Source organism: Melospiza georgiana, chromosome Z (assembly GCF_028018845.1).
Source record: "Melospiza georgiana isolate bMelGeo1 chromosome Z, bMelGeo1.pri, whole genome shotgun sequence".
Classification (NCBI taxonomy): Eukaryota; Metazoa; Chordata; class Aves; order Passeriformes; family Passerellidae; genus Melospiza; species Melospiza georgiana.
The window spans coordinates 63,522,371-63,543,206 of record NC_080465.1 but is presented as its reverse complement, the minus strand read 5'-3'; the positions used below and the strand labels follow the sequence as shown (position 1 = coordinate 63,543,206).

The 20,836-nt window shown below is 37.4% G+C and overlaps 1 protein-coding gene across 2 annotated transcripts in view; it reads left to right on the top strand.

Annotated features, from left to right (window-relative positions):
* Positions 1-20,397, top strand: part of CEMIP2 (cell migration inducing hyaluronidase 2) — a 37,513-nt gene extending 17,116 nt beyond the window's left edge. The window contains exons 9-23 of one of the 2 annotated variants that reach the window (XM_058044069.1): positions 380-449; positions 3,095-3,223; positions 4,808-4,896; positions 6,747-6,878; positions 7,363-7,398; positions 8,103-8,258; positions 10,882-11,059; positions 11,545-11,760; positions 12,414-12,625; positions 13,130-13,315; positions 14,452-14,671; positions 15,253-15,351; positions 16,439-16,587; positions 17,306-17,412; positions 18,104-20,397. In XM_058044069.1, the coding sequence (XP_057900052.1) occupies positions 380-449; positions 3,095-3,223; positions 4,808-4,896; positions 6,747-6,878; positions 7,363-7,398; positions 8,103-8,258; positions 10,882-11,059; positions 11,545-11,760; positions 12,414-12,625; positions 13,130-13,315; positions 14,452-14,671; positions 15,253-15,351; positions 16,439-16,587; positions 17,306-17,412; positions 18,104-18,300 (2,176 nt within the window). In that variant the 3' untranslated portion in view covers positions 18,301-20,397. Of the gene's footprint in view, positions 1-379; positions 450-3,094; positions 3,224-4,807; positions 4,897-6,746; positions 6,879-7,362; positions 7,399-8,102; positions 8,259-10,881; positions 11,060-11,544; positions 11,761-12,413; positions 12,626-13,129; positions 13,316-14,451; positions 14,672-15,252; positions 15,352-16,438; positions 16,588-17,305; positions 17,413-18,103 lie in introns of those variants that run through there. The other variant, XM_058044070.1, reaches the window with a different exon arrangement.
* Positions 20,398-20,836: the final 439 nt, after the last annotated feature.

Below are 20,836 nucleotides of genomic sequence, written 5' to 3'. Positions count from 1 at the left end.
TTTTATGAGAACATTGTTGTTTCTTATGATACTTGGGACCCTAGAAGTCTGTTGAGCATCTTCAGTACTGCGTAAATATATGCATATTCTGAAGTTGTCACCACTATTTTTTCTGAATGCTACTTGTTCCTTGTGAAAGCTTCTTAAAACAGTTTATAATTGCATGGGATAACTGTACAACATTAAAATACAATACTGTGCACTGAACTAAAAAAAAGGTATTTTTGACTTCTAGATCGGGAAGGTTTTGTGATTTGTATTTTGAGTGTGAAGTAGTTACTTCATTGATTTACTTTTTTCTGATAATGTTAAAAAGGGAAGATAATTCTGTTGAAGATAGAGGTTTTCTTTATTAACTCTTTTCTAAATAATATTTCAGGGCTGTTTCAACATTCTGGATTTCTCACCCCAACAATCATCTCATAAATAATGCAGCAGCAGGCTCACAGGTAAGGCATATGGGTGTAATTCATGACAAACTACTGATGTCACTGGCATTTGTAAAATCTGTAAAATGTACACTGCCAGATATACAAATATTTTCTTTATATATATATATATATGCATCTTTTTATGTTTGGCAGCATATTGCCATTGAAAGTGCAGGGTATGTCTAGGTGTGCATTTAAATGACACCAAAAATCTGTTGTGGCTGCAGCAGAGATCTTGTCTTCTCTACTTAATAGACCTGACAGTATTGTCAATGTAGAAATGTAGTAGCGTCTGTGTAAAAATCCTTTTAGTTTCACAGAACTGGTACATTTCATATTAAGTCTTATGTATTTTCTGTAGGTTGTCATGAGTTTAGTGACAGCTCTGCAAGATCTGTAGTGACTGGAATGAAAAATTGCTACAAAAAGGTGTTCATTGTGTAAGAAACAGCTAAAATGCTTCTTTTCTGTCTGTGGTTAGGCAATTGTTTTCAGCCAGTGACTGCTGATAGACTTTTGCTTGTTCTGAACCTTAGTGCAAATAGTCTTCTCATAGCTGCCCGTGATATAAAGTTCTGTACATGCTGTGGAGGATGGAGCTGGAGCCTGTTCTATATTGTATGAGAGGCTGAGAAATGTAAGGTTTTTAATTGGATTTTTCTGAAGAGATCAATGGGAATGGAAAACGGGAAATGTTGTTGATTGTTGTTGCAAAGGCTCTGGTGTTGGAAGAATATGAGCCTGTGTGTTTTTAGCCACAGATAACATTTATCTATAAATGATAACATTTATATAAGTAAATGATTTATTTTTTAGCAGGTAACTGTTATTAGTAAATAGAATAGGATTCAAAATACTTAGCTGAATTGAAATATCTGGAGTAATAAAAAGTCAGACAATTTTGTTCGGTTTTTTGTGTGGTCTAATTCTTGTTGCTTTTACTGCAGTGGGTTTGCTTCTGTTTGGTTTTTTGACTGTCTGTCACTAGAAGGGATCTGGACTCACCTCTCAGATTAAACCAGTTCTTTTTTGTCCAACACAATGTCTTTCTATTTTGCCTGCTTTGCGTAATATACCTAGTTTAGGCTTTGCAGGCTGAGTTAAACAGCTTTTATTTGCTTCTCTATCTGGTGCTTAAGTCCTGTAAAGTCTTTCTCTGCCTGTGTAGCTCATCCCAGTAGATATTACTTGCTTTAGTTAGCAAGATGTGCCTGACTGGAGCACACATTTGTGTCTTACAAAGTTCAGCCACTCTGATGTACATCCCTTACATGGATGTAAACACATTAGTATAAAGGGAACACAGCTTATTGTTTCAGAAATAGAATAATCCAACTGTGTTCATACAGACTCTGCAATATAGAACTTTTTCTGGTATAAACTAGAGCAATTCATAGCCAAATAGTTCCATTCCTCCCCAAGATCTTTAATTATGCAGTGAAACCTATTGAAAGGCTCTACAGGCAGTAGATGTTTTGGTGTGTATGAGAGAGAAGAGGAAAAAACCGCAACCTTTTTCATATTTCTGAATGCCTGCAGAGGCTTAACAAGCTTTTAAGTTTATATAAGTCTATTTTCAAGCATCAGGGGGTGTTTTGGGTAGAATTTGAGCCTGCCAAACACAGAGCTGTACTTAATTATATGTGAGGTAAGATTTTGGTATTTTTATTAATGGAACATCCATATTTGCTTTGTAATGGTTAATCACCAGAAATGTCAGTGCGTCATCATTACACACTGGGATGGGAACATTTCTGTAAAGTAGAATTTCCAGCACTCATTGGAAAATTATTATATTCTTGGAGTGAAATGCATGGAATCTTTTAAGCCAGGGTAGATTGTCTTTATCCATGATTCTTGAAAAGGTTGATGACTGTTTTTCATGAGATGGAGGACCCAAAGTCTCTTTAGCTACCATTTAATTCTTTAATGTGCCTTGTGGGGTGATTCTTCTTTTTTTTTAAGGGCACACGGCCTCTGGTCAGGCCAAAGTTTTGATGTCAGTAGATGTCTCCAATGCAGGTCTTGTCCTGATGCCACCTCTTGCAAACGTAGATGTAGTTGAGAGGGAAGTTTTGTGGGTTTCATTTAGCAAATAAATCCAGTTTCTTTAAGAGCAGAGATATTAAAGAAGTAGAGAAAAGGAACAGATACTAAAATTATTACTGCATGTCATTGGCACAGTGCCCCGAACTGGCCAGATTTCTTGATGTGCTTTTTTTTTCTGTCTACTGAAAGCTCTTGAGGTGGTTTTTGGCTGTGCCATTTAAATTTTGATGGGAGCAGAGTTGAACCAACCTTAACAGACTGAAAGAGTAAAGATAGGAGGAATGATTTTGAGTATCTTACTGTGAGTAGTAATATCTACTAGTAAAAGAAAATCTAGTGTGTGGGATGACGTAACTGAAATGCAGTAGTTACATTAATTTGAACACTTTTCTACTTTGAAATATTAAAACATCTTAAATATGTGGTGTTGAATGGTTCACTAAGAAGCAAAACACTTTTTAGTTGATACTGTCCACTAGAATGTAGCCTTATTTGCAAAATCTCGCATTTTCACTGGTTAAATTTTTGTTTGAGTCTTTATTTTAAAAAACATATCAGCGCCAGTAATAGTATCAGAATCATTTATAAGTATATTATTCTCTCATTACTTGCAGGATGCAGGAATCTGGTATTTGTTCCACAGGGTTGCTACAGGAGATTCTCATAGTCTAGCCATCGAAACCAAATCAGAGCTTACACCCCTAGGAATCTTCTATAACAACAGGGTTCATTCTAATTTTAAGGTAATGTAGTATGTTACTTAAAAACAGGTGAAGTTTTTATCTCTCAGTATTCTATATTGCAACCTGTCTGCATTTTAAGCTGGGTAGGAGATTGTTCTACATTGGAGTTCAAACGCAGCACAAAATCCAATGTATAATCAGCATGGGTATATTTTTTAGTTGCGTTTCGGATATTCAGTGCTTCAGAGCCTAGTAAGATACAAAAACTGAAATAAATTAATCTTTCTAATAAACTACTTTTTTCAGAAGTAGCATTTCAGATGCTACTGTTTACAGCTTTGTTTCCTACTCTGAAGAAAGCTGACCCTCAAAGAATCAAGTTTATTATAGCAGTGATTCATCTAATAGCTTGCTGGAGTTGCTACAGTTTATTTTTCTGAGTCTCAGGTGCTTGCACATGGTGACGCAATCTTGGCTAGAGATTAGGGTTTAATATTGCCTTCAGGAGATTACTTATTTGCAACAGTTTTCTTATGAAGTTCTCAGCCTCCAGTCATTGAGGAGTGTTCTGTTAGTATGACTTTTAAACCTTTTCCACATCCAGCTAAAGTTTCACTTCAGCTGAAATCCCTAAAGTATTTTATTTGGAATCTAGTTTCTGTGTGTATGTATAAATATAATGACATTTACAAAGCCACCTAACTCTAAATAATTAATTGTGTTTGTTTGCTGCATGAGATTCTCGTAGTTTAACAATTGAAACCTCATAAAATCATTATTGAATTTTTTTTTTTGCCAAGTGAAACTGATTTTGCCTTACAGTTGTCTGGGATACTAAGAAATGCAGTGTTTGATATAAGTTGTGTTAATAATGTTTTTGGGAACGTAGGGCATTTTATTCAGATTGGAATTAGGACATGCTGAATACAAAAGTGCATTGTGAAGAAAAGATTTTCACCTGTATAGCTATTATCATCTTTAAACAAGGGTAGCAATTTGTGTGCTAAAGTTCCATGTTGAAGGAGAGCTCCACTAGCAGGTCTGAGAATCTGCTTGTGTATAAGACTCAGTTGTAATCCTGATTTGGATCAGAGGTGAAAGTAGTCAGTCACAGGTATTTGTAAATAATTCAAGTAAAAGAGCGCAAATGCTTCCTCACACTTTTATTTTCTCAAGTAATTTACTTCATACTGGATTATTCAAGCTTGTTACTGCATGGATCAAAGGTAGTTTAGTTTTAAAGTGAAACACAAAGGATTTTTCACAGTGGGTTTTGGGGTTTCTTTTCTTTTCCAATTATGAGAATAATTTGAACTCACCACAGGATTGGCTTCCAGATTTTCCAGCATCTGGTAATAAATGGAAAACCTGAAATAGATGTTGTGAAAGAAATCTGAAGTGAACTTTGATCATTTTCCATTGCCTTTTTTAAAAATCACAGATAATTCGTATCATTTTAGCATTGACTGGTTTATTATATTAATTAGCTTGTTTTTCATTAGACAATATGCAATTTAAGCCAAGTGGAAAGATCTAAGAGTTTCTAATACGTGTATAGAATGCAATGCCTAAATTTTTAAAGTTTCAGTTCTGCTCTATCCTAAATTTTGGGTATTATGAATTTTCTTTTCTTGCTTATTTCAGGCTGGTTTGTTCATTGATAAGGGTGTTAAAACAACTAATGCTAGTGCTGATGATCCCAGGGAATATCTCTCTTTGGACAACAATGCAAGGTAAAGGATATTTTCTTTCAAGTGAGTGAAAAATGGCAAAGTTTTGAGACTGCTCTTATATCCAATGGGGAAAAATTATTTTAAGACAATAAAATAATTTATAAATTATAACCAGGCAGTAAGTTCATATGTATTCTTTTCCTTCATTTATTAATCTGTTTTGGGAACAACGGAGATGGTATCTCTTAAAGGATTTGGGTTTCTTCTGAGCTTTTGCTCAGGATAGTTTCTGTCCTCTTAGAGGACACCATTTTAAACATGCTCTACTGCCGTGCTTAAAATGTTTTCTGGCATTGCTGCTGATAGGAAAATATTCCTTTAAAATCTAATCTTCTGAATTATAACTGAGTTTTAACTAATTGTTAGAAAAAGGACTCAGTAGTGCACCTTTCCTACTGTTGAATGTTTCTGCTGTTCCTTCTAGACTTGGAAGTCATAGCGCGGTAGTACAGTTCTACTAAAGGCTCTTTGCAGAGGTGGTACAATCAACCACATTTTCTTCAGATTACAAAGTGAGAGAAGGTAATGGAGAGTCTAGGAAGTTCCAGGTTATACTGTACCTGCTTAGTCTTGTCCTGGACTTCAAATAAAATAGCCTGGGATACTGGTTATATGAATATTGAATAGCTGTATCTGTCAACATTTTATTGTGTTAACTGAGTATTAGCATGGAAAATATGGTTCATAGAGTCTTTATTGTCAATTGACCTGTGTTTAAGACAAAGACAGTTAAATGACTGCTACAAATGCAAAGAGGAAAGTTCCAAATTTTGATGATACTTCAAAATTTGGAAATGAACCTGCTAGTTCCCTGTTTTGGCAGAAAATCCATATAGCCCTTGCGGTTTACCTCAGTTGTAACAGATAATTGAGAGGAACTTGAGAGGGGCAAGATGCCCTCTGAGAGCCTGTAGTGCGTTGAGGATGCAAGAAACTCAGTGCATGAAATGTGTGTTTCACAGCAGAAAGAAAAGGAATCAGACACTGCATAACTACATGAGGTCCCTAATCATTGTACATGGAACCAGACTGGAGAGATTTAAATGTTATTTGAGAAGACTGAGTCTATGAATACCTAGCATTTACTTATCTTCTCATTTCTCCCTTGCATGGGGAAGGGGCAGATCCAAATCTCAACAAAAGAGTATCAGGTGTTTGGGATAACAGACATAGGTATCTTTACCCACTCAAAACGCCTGTTAGCACTTTTTTAAAATATATTACTTTTTGTCTGGGGTCCTGGGAGTAATCAAGTGAAAATGCCACCAGTTCTTAATCAGACTGTTTCTTCCTACTATTTAAACTAGATTCCAGTCATAATTTACTGTACAAGACCATCTTGGTAGCAACACAATGAAAAAAAAACTCAGGCATGCCCTAAGAAGCAGCACTGCTGTATGTCAGAAAAACTTGAAATATTTGAAGGATCAGTTAGACAAATGTCCAGACTGTTTTTGCATAACCAATGTCAGCCCTGTGTGTCCTTCCAAGGAGTTTATTATTCCCTTCATCAAACTTTCACATTAATGCTTCACTACAAGTAGGGAGGGCAGAAAGAAAAGGGGGATAAAGGAAGGCTAAAGACAGCTCAAGAAACTTAGAGAGACTAAGCCTGTTAGAATTACTGGAAAAGAGATGTTTCACTTTCCTGCTTCGTGGTACCCCAGATGCTTTTCTAGTACTAGTGAAGACCAGAGATGTACCTGCTTTTAGCTTCTTTCATTCCAAACATTAAGCAGAGTGAAATTTGTCCATCAGATGATTGTTTGTCTTTCAGGTTCACTCAGCACAGCATATATGGCACATGTAAAATAAAAAGTTTTCTTGTACTAAGTGTTTATCTCTTCCAGGTTCCGACCTCATCAAGACGCAGACCCTGAAAAGCCCCGAGTTGCTGCCCTGATTGACAGATTAATCTCTTTCAAAAACAATGATCATGGAGCCTGGGTCAGGGGAGGGGATATCCTCATTCAGAACTCTGGGTAGGTATTTGGAAGCAAATAGCTGCATGCTGTTTTCTCTGAGGCTTTGTCTATGAAAGTGCATTACAACAAGGTTATAGGAGAGGATTGATGGTTAACTTTAGGTACTTCTCAGTATGACCAGCTCTCATACCATCCCACTACTTCAAATATGCAAGTCTATATGTGATTAGATGAGAACCTGCCTTAAACAGCATAAAAAACAGCTGTAGTGAAAAGAAGCCTGAGAGTGGTAGAGACAGAAAATTCAGACTGGGATTTCTATTGTCTTCCTGAAGCTCTCAAATCCTGTTTAAAATGTGTAGAAAATAATTTTACTACTTTTTAACAAGAATGCTTTTAGAAAAGTTAACTGTGCAGTGGTTATATTTTTCATTAATAGAAAACTTCAAGCTTTTTTCAGTGCATAGCAGGATGTGCTCTTATATTAACCAATTGTAGGATAATTCAGAAAAAACAACTGATGTTTTGGACTTTCTTGTAGGTTTGCAGACAATGGAATAGGTTTGACATTTGCGAGGTGAGTACTTTTTAAATAATTTCTGTATTTCCTTGTATAGAAGCTTAGAAAATCTACATGTATGTATTAAAATTAATAGGTATGCTTTCATAAGGCTGCAGTTTTTGTCTGGGGCCTGGTTATATTTCCAGTCATGCAGATGATGTTATAGAGGCTGTAAACTGGCACAGCTGCCAAAGTTTCTGCTTTAGTTCAGCCTGTGCTTGGTTTACACCACAGCTTGTTGCCCCTTTACCAGAAAGCTATATTTATCAAGATATTCTTGGTAGTGTATGATTCCTTAGGTGGTATTTTTTTCCTCCTGAACAGCTGAAAGTGTGTAAAGAAAGGGGAGCGAGCATTTACAGGGGTCGAGTATCTTTCTAATGATGAATATCAAGAAACTTAGGTGTGAACTGAAATTACTGCTGTTGAGATTATGAAAAACTAGTTCTAGGACTGGAAAAGTGAGCTGTAAATAAAAAGATGCTCCACTACAAAGGGAGTTAGAAATTTTAATGTTTGGATCTGCTGAACATTTCAGTGAGTTAGCCTCTATTAATGTTAATGATTAAATCTATTGTTTTGTGTATTGTCCATGAAATCTATACTGCTTTGCTTGAGGAGGGCTGTTACAGAAGTAAACAGTAGTGTTATGGCTTGGTATATATTATACCAAGCTGGAGAGTCTTGGCTAAAAATTTGTCTTTGATGTGCTTTGATAGTGATGGGAGCTTCCCAAATGATGAAGGTGCCAGCCAGGAGGTATCAGAGTCGCTGTTCATAGGTGAGAGCAAGAATTATGGGTTTCAAGGTGGACAAAATAAATATGTGGGAACTGGAGGAATAGACAACAAGACACGCACGCTGCCTAGAAATCGGTAAGTATGTCAAGAATGAAGGAAGTAGAAATACAAGAAAAATTTGCTGTATCAGATGTAAAGACCCTTCTTGGTTGAGCTGTCAGAGATTAAGACTCCTTTGAAAGTGATGCTCTTTTTTTCTTTTTAATGCTATGTGTGCAGCATAGTCACTTTCACCCTTTTACTGAAGCAGGTTCATCTGATGCTTCCACAGGTTACTATTCTGTAGAAATTTAAGTTATCCTACTCAAATTGAACCTTAGACTTAAATAGTATTTGAGTCTAGAAGAGAGCTTTCAGATAAGAGAATTTCAAAGATCAGCTTGGGACTAGAGACTGCAATTTGTCTGTGACAAATCACTGTCTGTGACCACGATCCTTCTCTTTTCTCTTTGACTTGCACTGGTGCTTGCTTAACATAATACCAAGTCCTACCCTTGCAACAGAATTAGAAAGAAGATTGTTTTGGTTTTAGCCCAGCTGGAAATTGAGCCCCATGTAGCCACTCCCTTTGCCCAGCTCCTCAGGTGAGAAAGACAAAAGACAGAGATCTCAAGCTGATGCAAGAACAGTGTACTGGAAACAATGAGATTAATTAATTAATTAATATTAACAATAATAGCAACAATATTAATAACAAAAGTATACAAAACAAAGGTGATTTATGTGAAAAAAAGCAAAAATGCTCACCACTCAACCTGGCACTGGGTAGCCCTCAAGATGAAGAACAAGATGGCCAAGAGACCATCAGCACCCCAAATGTTCTCCTGGTGGACAAATCCTCTGGCCAGGACTGGTGTTACCCCACTTCTTCCCCAGAAAAAGGAATGCTCTCCCTTCGGAAAATGAGAGACAGTCCCTTTCCCCCACTTCACAGCTGTGATGTCAGATGGTATCAAGTAGCACAATGTATTGGCTGTGCCCACATGGCTCCAGGTTCTGTCCCCACATATCCTTGGCCAAGTAGGACAAAGGGTGACATGGCCCTCAGCCACCCTAGTTTTTTGCTGTTCAGCCATTTAAAGAGGGGAAGTTAATGTGGTGGTGATATGAGATATTCAGTCTTGTTCAGTGGAATCACCTAACAACTGAGGCTGGATGGGGCCTCTGGAGGTCATCTTGTCCAACTCCCCTGCTCAAGAACTGTCACCTAGGGCTCAGGTTCCAGGACAACGTTTAGGTGTCTTTACTATATTTCCAAGGGTGGATTCTTCATAAATTTCTTGGGCAACCTGTGCCAGTGATCAGTCACTCAGTGAAAGGTTTCTCCTGTTGTTTAGTAGGGACATCTTATTTTTCATCTTGTGCACATTGCTTCTGGTCTTGTCACTGGGAATACCCTGACTCCATCTTCTTTGCACACTCCCTTCAGAAGATTGAGATTACTGCCTGAGGCTTTTCTGCTCCAGGCTGAGCATGTCTCCTAGTGTTTCTTCCCATGAGAGATGCTCCAGGGACTTAATCATCTTTGTGCCCTTTGCTGCACTTTTCAGTATCTCCCTTATACTGGGGACAAGCACTCCACGTTGTTGTCTTACCAGTCCTGAAAAAATGGGAAGCATCACTTCCCTCAGTGTGCTGATAACACTTATTACAGTGCAGCCCTGGATACTTTTTGCCTCTTGGTGGCAAGGGCATATTGTTTGGCTTATGGTTAGTTTTGCTTCCTCTAGGACCCATAGGTCCTTTTCACTGGCACAAGGAGTTGTTGCTGTCAATGTGCAAGACCTTGCATTTTCCCATGTTAAACTTCATGAGGTTCCCATCCGCCCATTTGTCCAGCCTGTCAGGGTCTGTCTGGGTGGTAACACAACGCTCTGCTGCTTCGGCTGCTTCCCTCTGTGTTGTGCCCTCTGCAAGCTTGGCCCATAGACTGTACTTGGCCTAATCATCCAGATGACTAATGAAAATGATGAGCAAGGCTGGACTCAATATTGACCCCTGGGGTACATCACCCATTATTGGTCACCAGGCAGACTTTATGCCATCACTTTCTGGGCCCAGCCATTTGTCCTCTCATCCTGCCCATACTCATGAGGATCGTATGGGACACAGTGTCAAAAGTATTACTGCAGTTTTGGTAGACCCTCTCCTCTGCTCTCCCACTGCTCTACCAGACCAGTCATTTCATCACAAAAGTTTATCAGCTTCTCCTTGGTGAATTCATGCTGATTATTCCTGACTTTCCATTCCTCCAGGCATGTGGAAGTGGTTTCTAGGATTAGCTGCTCCACCATCTTCCTGGGGGTCAAGTTAAGCCTTACCAGCCTACCATTCTCTGTGTGCTCCTTTCTCAAGTTAGAAATGACATTTGCTTTCTTCCCGTCTGCAGTCACTTTTAGTTATCATGATCAATCAAAGAGCAGGAGGTGTTATTTTTCTGCTGTATTTCTCATGTTGAAAAAGGGGTACATTTGCACATGGAGAGTGATAGCTCCGCTAACGGGAAAATTTAGGAGTAGGGGATTTTTTGACTCATTAGAGAAGCACAGAAATCATATTTCCTTTGCTAAATTCTATCTTGCGAGTTGTTCTGTAATTGTTACTTTATTGATTTCTGAGAAGAGATGTATTTGACACAGATTCAAGTGTACCATGAATTTTGTTACATGATGGTATAAATATTTGCTTGCATCAACAGGACATTTCCAATCAGAGGCTTTCAGATTTATGATGGACCTATTCACCTTACTAAGTGCACATTTAAAAACTTCGTGCCAACTCCAGACAGATTTACCAGTGCAGTTGGATTCCTGATGAAGAATCCATGGCAGATGACTCCAAAAAATAACATTTCTCTTGTGAAGTTTGGTCCAAATGTAAGTTTACTACAAGTTTTCCTGAAGTCTTGCAAATGATTTTCTTTTCTTGTATTTAACATGCATAAACAAGAGTTGAATGTCATCCTTTCTACGCATTACCTACTTCAGAGTTTATCTCCTGGCTGGAGGTCACACCTCCTTTGTCTCCTGACCAAAAAATCCAATACCAACAGAGATGTAGGATACATTGCACTGAATGATTCATGGCTTGTGGTAAAGTTGAAAAGGAATTTTTATAAGATTTTTAAGGTTTGGTATATATCCTTAGTAGTTTATTTTCTGCAGCAAATATTAACACTGTTCAGAAGCAAGAGCTGGCTTGAGCCTATTAGTAAAACCAAGCACGTCTGCTTTGCAAGATTCTGCTATCCTTGCTGTAAAGTTTTTAATCAGCTTTGTCAAATTCCCATGTTTCTGCACATGTGCAAATGTAAGTCTGTGTTTCAGCCTCTGGAAAAACAAAAACTTCTGGTTGTTGTCAGGTTTCTTTGAAAGCCTTCTTTGGGAAGCCTGGTCCCTGGTTTGAAGAAGGAGATCTGGATGGTGACAAGAACTCAATATTTCATGATCTAGATGGCTCAGTGACTGACTACAGGGATACCTATGTGGGCCGAATGGATAATTACTTGATTCAACACCCCAAATGCGTTAACATGACAGAATGGAGTGGAGTGGTTTGCAGTGGGAACTATGCACAGGCTAGTACTTTTGGCTTTCTGTTTGGAGCAAATGTATAGTATGAACTACTTGTGGAGTCAGGTAGTGTAACAAATAAAAAAATTACCTGTCTTTGCATTTCAAAATTTTTTGACTTTTAAAGATACTTCTATACATATCACTTTTTTGAGCCAGTTGTGTATACATCATGCTTCTTCTCAGCAGACTGAGGGTAGAGTATCAGAAGCTGCAAGATAAAACTAAATGAGTTTGCCAAGAATTCTGTGTTGCAGCTGTATCTGCTAAAACATCTTTGTTGAAGATGTCTTCTTCCACACAAGTGCTGTCTGCTTTTTTTCCCAGAGTAGATTTTAAGGGGTTGTTTTGTTGGTTTGTTTTCTAGAGATGTTAAATAACACCTTCTGAATATGAGTCTTACAGGTTCCCATTCTGGTTCCTGCTCTGTGTGGCCAGATGTTATAGCTGATTATTTTTTTTCTCATTCATACCCTTTTTTGTCTGGAAGGTGGGAAAAATCTATGATAGTTTTAAGGACGGATTTGTGCATTATATAAGTCAGAACATCGGATTGCAGCATTTTGGTTAATAATGTCCTGATTGTGCTTCCCAATTTCGTTTCCTTTTGCAAAAGAGATCAAATATTCCTATTTTCACCCTCTTAAATATCATATAGGTTTATGTCCAAACCTGGAATGGACAGAATCTATCCATGACTATTGTCCGAGATGAGTATCCAGCCAATCCCATGGTTCTTCGAGGTATTAATCAGAGAGCAGCTGCCTTTCAGCAGTACCAGCCAGTGGTGATGCTCCAAAAGGGCTATACAATACATTGGAATGGAAAAGCTCCAAATGTCACCTATCTGTATCTCATTAATTTCAACAAGTATGTTTATTTTCTTTTGTGGCTTTGATCCATAAGGCAATACTGAAGTTATGTCCTGCAAAATTATTTTGTATGAGTTTGCAATCATCTGGAAGACCAGAGCTTGGGTTTGTTTTCTTTTTTATTTTTTTTCATAGTTACAAATACAAAAGTATGGGATTAAACTACAGATCTGCATCTGAAGTTAAACACTTGTCCAGTACAGTGTCTTTAAGGAAAAGCCTTTGGAGAGGATGGTGTACCAATAGTGAAGTCGAGCAGAATTGCACTTGAATAGCTTATCATACTTGATTTTGTTGGCAGATGAACTTATTAAACATCTCTGAAGTATATAATCAAATATATCCTGAGACAATCAGTTACTATGCAAATTTGGTCATCTGGTTGAGGGTTTAAGAGCTTTTTGTGTTCCTGTTTCTTTTTTTTTTTTGGAATGATCTCTTTGCTCTGTATTGACACCCAAACTGTTCCTGTGAGCACTTATACATTTTATATTGGTTTTAGGAACGACTGGATACGTGTTGGTCTTTGTTACCAACCAAAGACAGATTTTCTTATAGTGTTGGAAACCTTTCAAAGGCGATCATCTGCTCTGTCAAGCAAGGTGGAGCGCTACACGCCTGTATCTTCAATGATGGAGCTTGAAAAGAATCAATCAGACAAGAGGTTTTACTTTGACAACAGTACTGGGTAACTCTTCTCATTTGTCTCTGCTAGAAGATGTTGTTTAACTTTGAAATGTCCAGTTTGAAAGTGTCAAAAGCAACTGGTTGAGGCACCTGCCCAAGAGGAAAGCTGTTGAGGAGGACTCCAAAACTCTTTGGAAGAATGTTCATGTGTCTTTAAATCTCCAAACCACCATGGTTGTCATTGAAATACTTTCCACGAGCACCACAGTGGCCAAAGATATTTCCTACTCCATGTCTGGGGAAAATATTACTATATTTTCAGTATTTCTGGTGTGCTGCGCAGCAGTGCCTTTTAGGATTTAATTTCTTAGTCTTCAGAGAAATTATCTGTTTTCTTGTTAAGCGGAAAATTCTATAAATTTCCAAGAAACTTTTTCTTCCAACATTTAAAAATTATATTTTTGAAAATCCTAATATGTTTTCAGCTGTCTCAAAAGAACTTAAAAGTCATAATCTCTCTTTCAAAACTACTTCTCACAGATGCCACTATGATTGTTCTGAGACGTTTTAGATATGATCAGCTTCCAGTAAATTAAGTCCTGTGTACATTAGTTGCGAGTTTTGCAAACATTGAGTCTGAATTTATAATTTATTCTCTTATTTATTTTGTTCTGTTACCTGCTACTGTGCTTGTCTATAATAAATACACAAATGAATTGTGAAAATTCACAAATGAATTTTGAACAGACATTTTATGTTGCTTTGTGTAAGAGCTTTTCACCCTAAAATGCCTTTCCAGGCATTTGAAGTAGCACAACCATATCGTTCAGTGTTGATGGGTGAAACTGAATATTTCTGCTGCATATCTGCAAAGATCTATGAGGAAGGAAAAAACTCATGCTCTGCAATATGGTTTTTGTTTCCTGTAAGCCACTGATATGAGGAAGGATTGTTATTTCTTTGCAAAGCATCTACATTTATATTGATATCTCTTTTGTGGGGAATTTTAGATAAGTTGCTAGGTATTTCCTACACTATAGTGAACTGTAATAGTGTAATAGAACTTTGAATAGTGGTGCAGAAGTGAATACTGTAGTTCATCTGCTTCTGAAAATCATGAAATATAGCTGCTAAGATTGAATATAAATACCTATATTTCATCAGTTAATTTAGATTATTTTTCCCCTTTTTGTATAGATTACTGTTTTTATTTCTTCAAGCCAAATATAATAGGGATGGTCACAGTTATTGCTCATCTCAGGGATGTGAAAGGATCAAGATTGTGACCAAAGATTCATCAAAAGGGATAAGTAATTGCATGGCAAAAGCTTACCCAAAGTACTACCAAGTACCAACCGTCATAAAGCAGATGCCAGAAAAAACTACTGTACCATGTTCAAAATGTGGCACAACTCAGGTAAAATAAAATAAGCTAAAACTTTCATGAACTGTAGGATTGGTGATGCTGTCTACTCAATTTAAGTTCAAATTTCAGTCTTTCAGTGCAGAATACTGTACTTAGCAAATTGCAGTGGTCAGCTTGTTAATCTTCTTGGACTCCTTGAAGGTTTGGAGTCCTTTCTGTAGCATGGTTTCAAGGTTTTTTTTTTTTTCTTCTTTTGTGCAACTCTTGCTCCAAGTACTACAGAAAAGGGACATAGGTGGATTGATGTCTTGCACTGCAGTATTGTCTGTGATACATGGAGAGCTTTGCTGCATAGATCCACATGGCAAACCTTCTCTCTGTTTGGATCTTTGCTAATTAACATGAACTTGAAATTGTCTCACCTATACAAGCTGAGTAAAATATTAAAATTAAGAGATAAAATAGGTTCCACTATGTATCATTGTATTTATTAGTATTAGTAGTACCATAAATAATGCCATTGACAAATGGATATATTTGCTTTGGAGCATCGGCTGTCTGTTGTAAACTGGCATGAGAAAGTGTTGAAGAAACATTAATATGTGTGCTTAACTGTTTTGTTCGATATCCAGATGGTGTTCACCACTGACCCTCACAGAAACTACCTCCTTGTGCAGATTAATTCATCTGATGAAAAAGAGTCAAGCAGAGGCCAGCAAGCATTTATATATGTAAGTATTCTTTACGGCTTTCTTCTTAAATATCACTATAGCAGTATGTATTGTAGCAGTGGTACAGCTCTTCATAATGCACATCTCAGTTTTCTTCACTTGAATGAAAAGATTGGTTTTTGTTTAAAAAGTAAAGTCAAAAAGCTTATGTTTAAACATTAGAAAGTGAGGCTTCAAAGCCCCATTTTATGTTTGAGTCCTATTTGCTGAAGAGAGAAGTGTTCCCATTAGAGTTTAAAATGTTCAGTTCAGGTTTAAATATGTGTGGGCATACATTTATGGCTGGTTTTGGAAATAAACAGAAGACATAAATTAAAAATTTGTTAGTTAAATCCATTTTGTTGAAATTGTCCTTGTGCAAGCAGATTAGTAAATCAGCGGGATGGGTCACATGAGCCATTAAGCTTTGCTGAAGTCCTCTAAGTGGCAATTGCTAAAGAATCAGTAGATTTCTGTATTTGTTCTGGTGTGACCCAAATGAGCCCAGTGATGTGATACTGTATAACAAGTAGTTTAGTTTGACTTTTCCATTCAGATGCTGAAGTAGAGTTGCACATGAAGGTGACGTACCATTTAATGGTACTTCCTTACATTCTGCAGTGTCATTGTTGGCCTGGCTGAACTTTCAGTTATTCAGGTAGACAAATGGAACTTGAGCAGCTTAACCTTTGCAGCTGCAAACTTCTCCAGGAATGTGTGTGCCATATCCAAAGCAGCAGGAAGAAACTGGGCTGGAACTAACCTGCTGCAGGGATCAATTAACTGTATTACTGTAAAGAAGTCAAGGGGATTCAGTGTCTGAATTTTAGCTTCCCAAAGCTGGAGCGATGACTGAGGCAAGTACTATGTCACCTGGAATGTGCAATATTCCTGTAGAAGCTACAGGCTTAAGACTCCCATGCAATTTCAGAAATCCCATTAAGCAGTGTCCTTTCAAAGGAAAAACTGAAGAGTTGCTAGGGAGAAGCAGGTATTTGTAAGGAAATTACTGTGTCTAAACCGGAGTAAGATTGATTACCACTGAGTGCAATAGAATTGCTGTTCGATTCATATTAACTTATTTTTCTCTCTTTTTCTTCCCATTGAGGTCAATGACACCATGTTTTCCTTCAAGGGTAATGGAATACTTATTGTTGTAGTAGATGCCTGCACTGGCACAGTGTTGGGAAACAAATTATTTTCTGGAGTAGACATTAGGCATGTAGATGGATATTTAAAATCTGGAATTCCACAAAGGTATGTGCAATGACCAGCCATTTCCAGTATGTCCTGCAAGCTGTAGCTCTGTTCTCTGACAAGGATTTAAATAATGACAAATAGATAATGATACCTGAGTGCTGAAAGTGAACAAAACATATGTCGAAGTTCAGGCAAAAGGAGAAACAGAGAAGCAATTTATTGGACAGTGTATCCTTATTTAAGAAAACTAAGCAGATTTTGAGCACTTAAAATTTTTCTGGTGTTGCTTTTTTCCTCAAAAATAATTTTCTTTAATAAAGCATCATGTAATAACACTGCTTTGCTTTAAACAAGAATAACTTGTTGTTTAATAAGGACAGTGGTAAGAACTATGTGAAAGATGTCATATTGTTTTCTCCCTGTAGGGAGAGAATTATTTATTACTAAATAAAGATAGTTAGTGTATAACTAACAGTTATTATATACTAATAAACAGTATTTTAATTTTCTAAATTTGGATCAATATCCAAACTTGACTTTTTTGATACAAAATACTAAGCTGTATCTAAATAACACTTTCCAATGATTTTGAAGTTAAAGTCAGTTTAAAACCAAGAAATTCTAAGTACCACTTTCATAAAGGGCTGACTATTTCCATGTCATAAGCATCCATAAGGGATTGGATACTGAGGGCAGTTAGCTGGAAAGGTGTGTAGCCAGAATATGAAAAAAATGTGTTTATAATAGCTGCTGTGTCATGCTGTTCCTGTTGCAGGTCTATCATTCTGCTGAGCACAAGAGGTGATGTAGCAATTCCTAATAATTTAGGTGAAGCCTTAATGTCCCTGGGGACAGCGAAACCACCTTATCTTCAGAGCAATGGTTGGTGGAAATGTTGCGCATTTCTTTGACACCACCTTGGTCTTTGTGTTCGTGTTGGTGTGGTGGGTTTCTTATGGGGTGTGTGAGAAGGTGTGTGTGTGGCTGCTGTGTGTCAGCTCTTGTTGAGCAGTCCTTTAGCAGATGGGGCAGAAAACCCCTTTATCCCATTGTGGGAAGCTTGTTGCAAACAGAGAAGTAACTAGCAGTTCTTTGTGGCTGTGGATCACACAAGAGTCCCAGGCTTTTTTCCTAAAGCCTGTATTTTGTGCCTCACCCAGCAATTGTATCTTTAAGCAATCTCCTGTGCCTGTCTAGCGTTTCCTGATCTAAAATAACGTGAAGCTAGAAATGAGAAGCTATTGGTATTTTGAGGCATGATGAGTTTATAGGCCTCATGGCAGTAGCTCTCATCTGTTCAGAGTGATGCCACAAGTTGTGGTTGAAAAAGCAGGTTTTATAACTGTCCAATTAGCTGTGTTTTCAAATTAAGATTTCAGGGTATTTAATATTAAATATTGAGACAGGAAAAGGCAAATGATTATTTCTTTGTAAGGTGCATGTAAAGCTGAGAGTGGATAAATGTCCTGAATAATGTGGGGAAAAGAATTTTGCCTTTGCCTACCTAACCAGTCCTGTATGGTGCTGCAGTGAGCTTGGCTGGTTTGGTAATGCTGAGCTTTTTCTTTCACAGGAAGCTTGGCCTTTCTGGGCTTCAGAGGAAACATTAAGCCATCCTGGATTAAGCTGTTTACCAGTCCTGCTGGGCATGGGCTCGTTCAGATAGAAAAGTATATCCCTCTGCAACTGGAAGAGTATGGCTGTGCCAGAGCAACTAAAAGCCGTCAGAAAGACCTCGAGCTTCTGAAGAAGGCTGCACGATCTCATTAAAGACTAAGATGTACATAAAATCTGGGGGAAAAATGTGAACTAACTTATTTTTTAATTTATGGCATTTTAAACTATATTGTTATCCAAGTAAATCATGTTATTGTCTGAGAGATGTTTGCCAGCATTGACTGCTTGAATGCCAATCTGTGCACCTTCTAGTTGTACAAAATATTAAAGAATTTATTAGTATTTGTATAAACAGGTTTCAGAGATTTTTCAGATGTTTGTATTTACTGTAAACAAGTTCCTTCTGTTTAATATTCCTTTTGTATGTAAGAGGGTATTCATAAAAGCCTTAAGTTTTTAGTAACAGGTGTTGGAGTGCATTTTGGGTTACTTGAAAGATTAGCATCAATGCCTTCATAAACAGCTTGAATTGGTCATTATACCTTAAGCATTTTTCCCTCAGCTGTTTGGGTGTTTCCATGGATGTTTTTCTGTCAGCTCAGTTACATTCTCAGTCTGCTTTCTAACGTCTTAAAGCCCAATTTCCCCTATGCATGAGGCTGACTCAAGCGATTTTTAACTGCAGTAAAAATTTTTGCTTTCCTGTGTGAAAGATGGAGGAAGGAATTCAAAGACCCAGCCTGGGTCAGCGGAGCTTTACAAGGCTTTGTGTACAAGTGTGGCACGCAGAGCAGGAAATTACTCCTGTTCTTTAGGATCACTGTTTAGTCTCTCTAAATACACAGGTGTGACTGTAAGAGCTACTTTGATAAACAGTCTAGAAGTTAAGGCTGCAGTCTTGAGTACAGCTTGACTTCAGCTTAGTCTTTTAAAGCTTTTAGCCAGAAGGGCAAAGCTAAGATACTGTTACTCTCAATTTGTTGGGAAAGGAGGCTTCTACTCTTGCAGTGGTGGGTTTTTTGTTTTGTTTTGATTTTTTAAATTTTTTTGTTGTTGTTTTGTTGGTTGTTTGGTTGATTGGTTTTTGGGTTGTTCTTTTTGTTTGTTTTTTAGTGTTGATTTTTCTTTAATTATTTTAAGGCTATCTCAGCTTTAACTTGTGAGTGAATGGAAAGTGCTTTCAGTTCATTAAATCATACCTTCTGCCTTAACTTTGATTCTCTTAGTATACTCATGTTGTTAATTCCTGTTGACTTTGTATTAGGTCCATTGATTTGATCTGGTTTTGTTGCAATTAATTGTCTCTGCCAATAGTGTGAAAATCACTTAGAACAGCGGCACAGCTGCCCTTTTTCAGGATCTTTGTCTTTGAAATTAAATTTCAGGGACAGTAAAGATGCATTTCATAATAGAGCACAATAGGTGCCATAGGGCTAAAATGTAACCCTAGTTCTAATAAAACTGACATATTTCCTTCTTCTTGTATATGTTCTCATTCATTCAAGCTGGTATAATGTATTTACCATTCATAGATGCTTTGTGCTTTGAATTCAAAATAGTGTCTGTTGTAAATAAACTATATGCTTGTCTTCTCCAAAGATGTTGAAAAACTGTGGGGATGTTTTTTTGTGCTTTAAAGGAGAAGAGGCACAATATCAAACATATTACTCTGTTCAATTAAAATATGCTACCTCAGTGCTACAATTAAACTGCCTGGTCTAAGTGAGAAAGGAGGGATAAGGAGTATGACACAAGAGTTGAAGTTAACAGATAGATGACCAATACTATTTTTATTGTAAAACCAAGCCAAATGGATGATTGTGTATTTTGCAGTTGTTTTGATGCACAGTTCTCTCTATGTTTAAAAGAAAAGTAATTTTGTTAGGGGAAGCTGTGATAAATCTTTACGACTAACTAATGTTTGGTGTTATTAATGCAGGGCAGTGATGTAAATGCTCTGAGTGCAGTAGTGATAGTGTTTGGGGATTAAAATGGCTTTAAGGCTTCCTCTATTCTCATGCTTGGCAGAGAAATAGTGATGAGGTGGTGATCCTCAGGCTTGTGAAGTTGGCCATTATTTATGATATTCTGCTGTTTTAAGCGTCTTGTAAAAGTTGTCCTTGGAAGCGTCAGGGGTATTCTGATGTAGGGCTTACTGATGAACAATTGGACCTGAAGTTAAAGTGTTTGTCTTTTGTGTAAATTTAAACACTTGAGAAATAGCATAAATAAATTTTTATGTCTGACAAGGCAATAAAATTATGGGTGTCTTCTGTTCTTGTATCAAGTAATTCTGTAGTGTGTGCTGTGTCAATAATACAAACTGTCTTATTTTAACACTGGTTTACTTGTGAAGTTTGCGGAGCATATCCTACTCTTCATTCAGAGACAAGCTAGCAACACTGGAAAGGAGACACTGATGGTGACTGAAGTTATGGGTCTGTCTTGGAAGCCACATATCTCAAAGCTGTCCTCAGCTGCTGAGTCTACAATCATTTCAGCTCTGGGGAGCAAGGAGCAGCGGTGTTACTGATGCAGGGGCATCCTATCCATATCTTTACCTCGTGGGGAGTGAAGAAGGTGAAAAAGGTGAACACTGTTCTCAGTGAGGCCCAGTGGCAGAGAAAAAGAGTCTGTGGGGACACATTGAAATGCAGGCAGTTCCACAAAAACAGAAGGAATGTTTTTA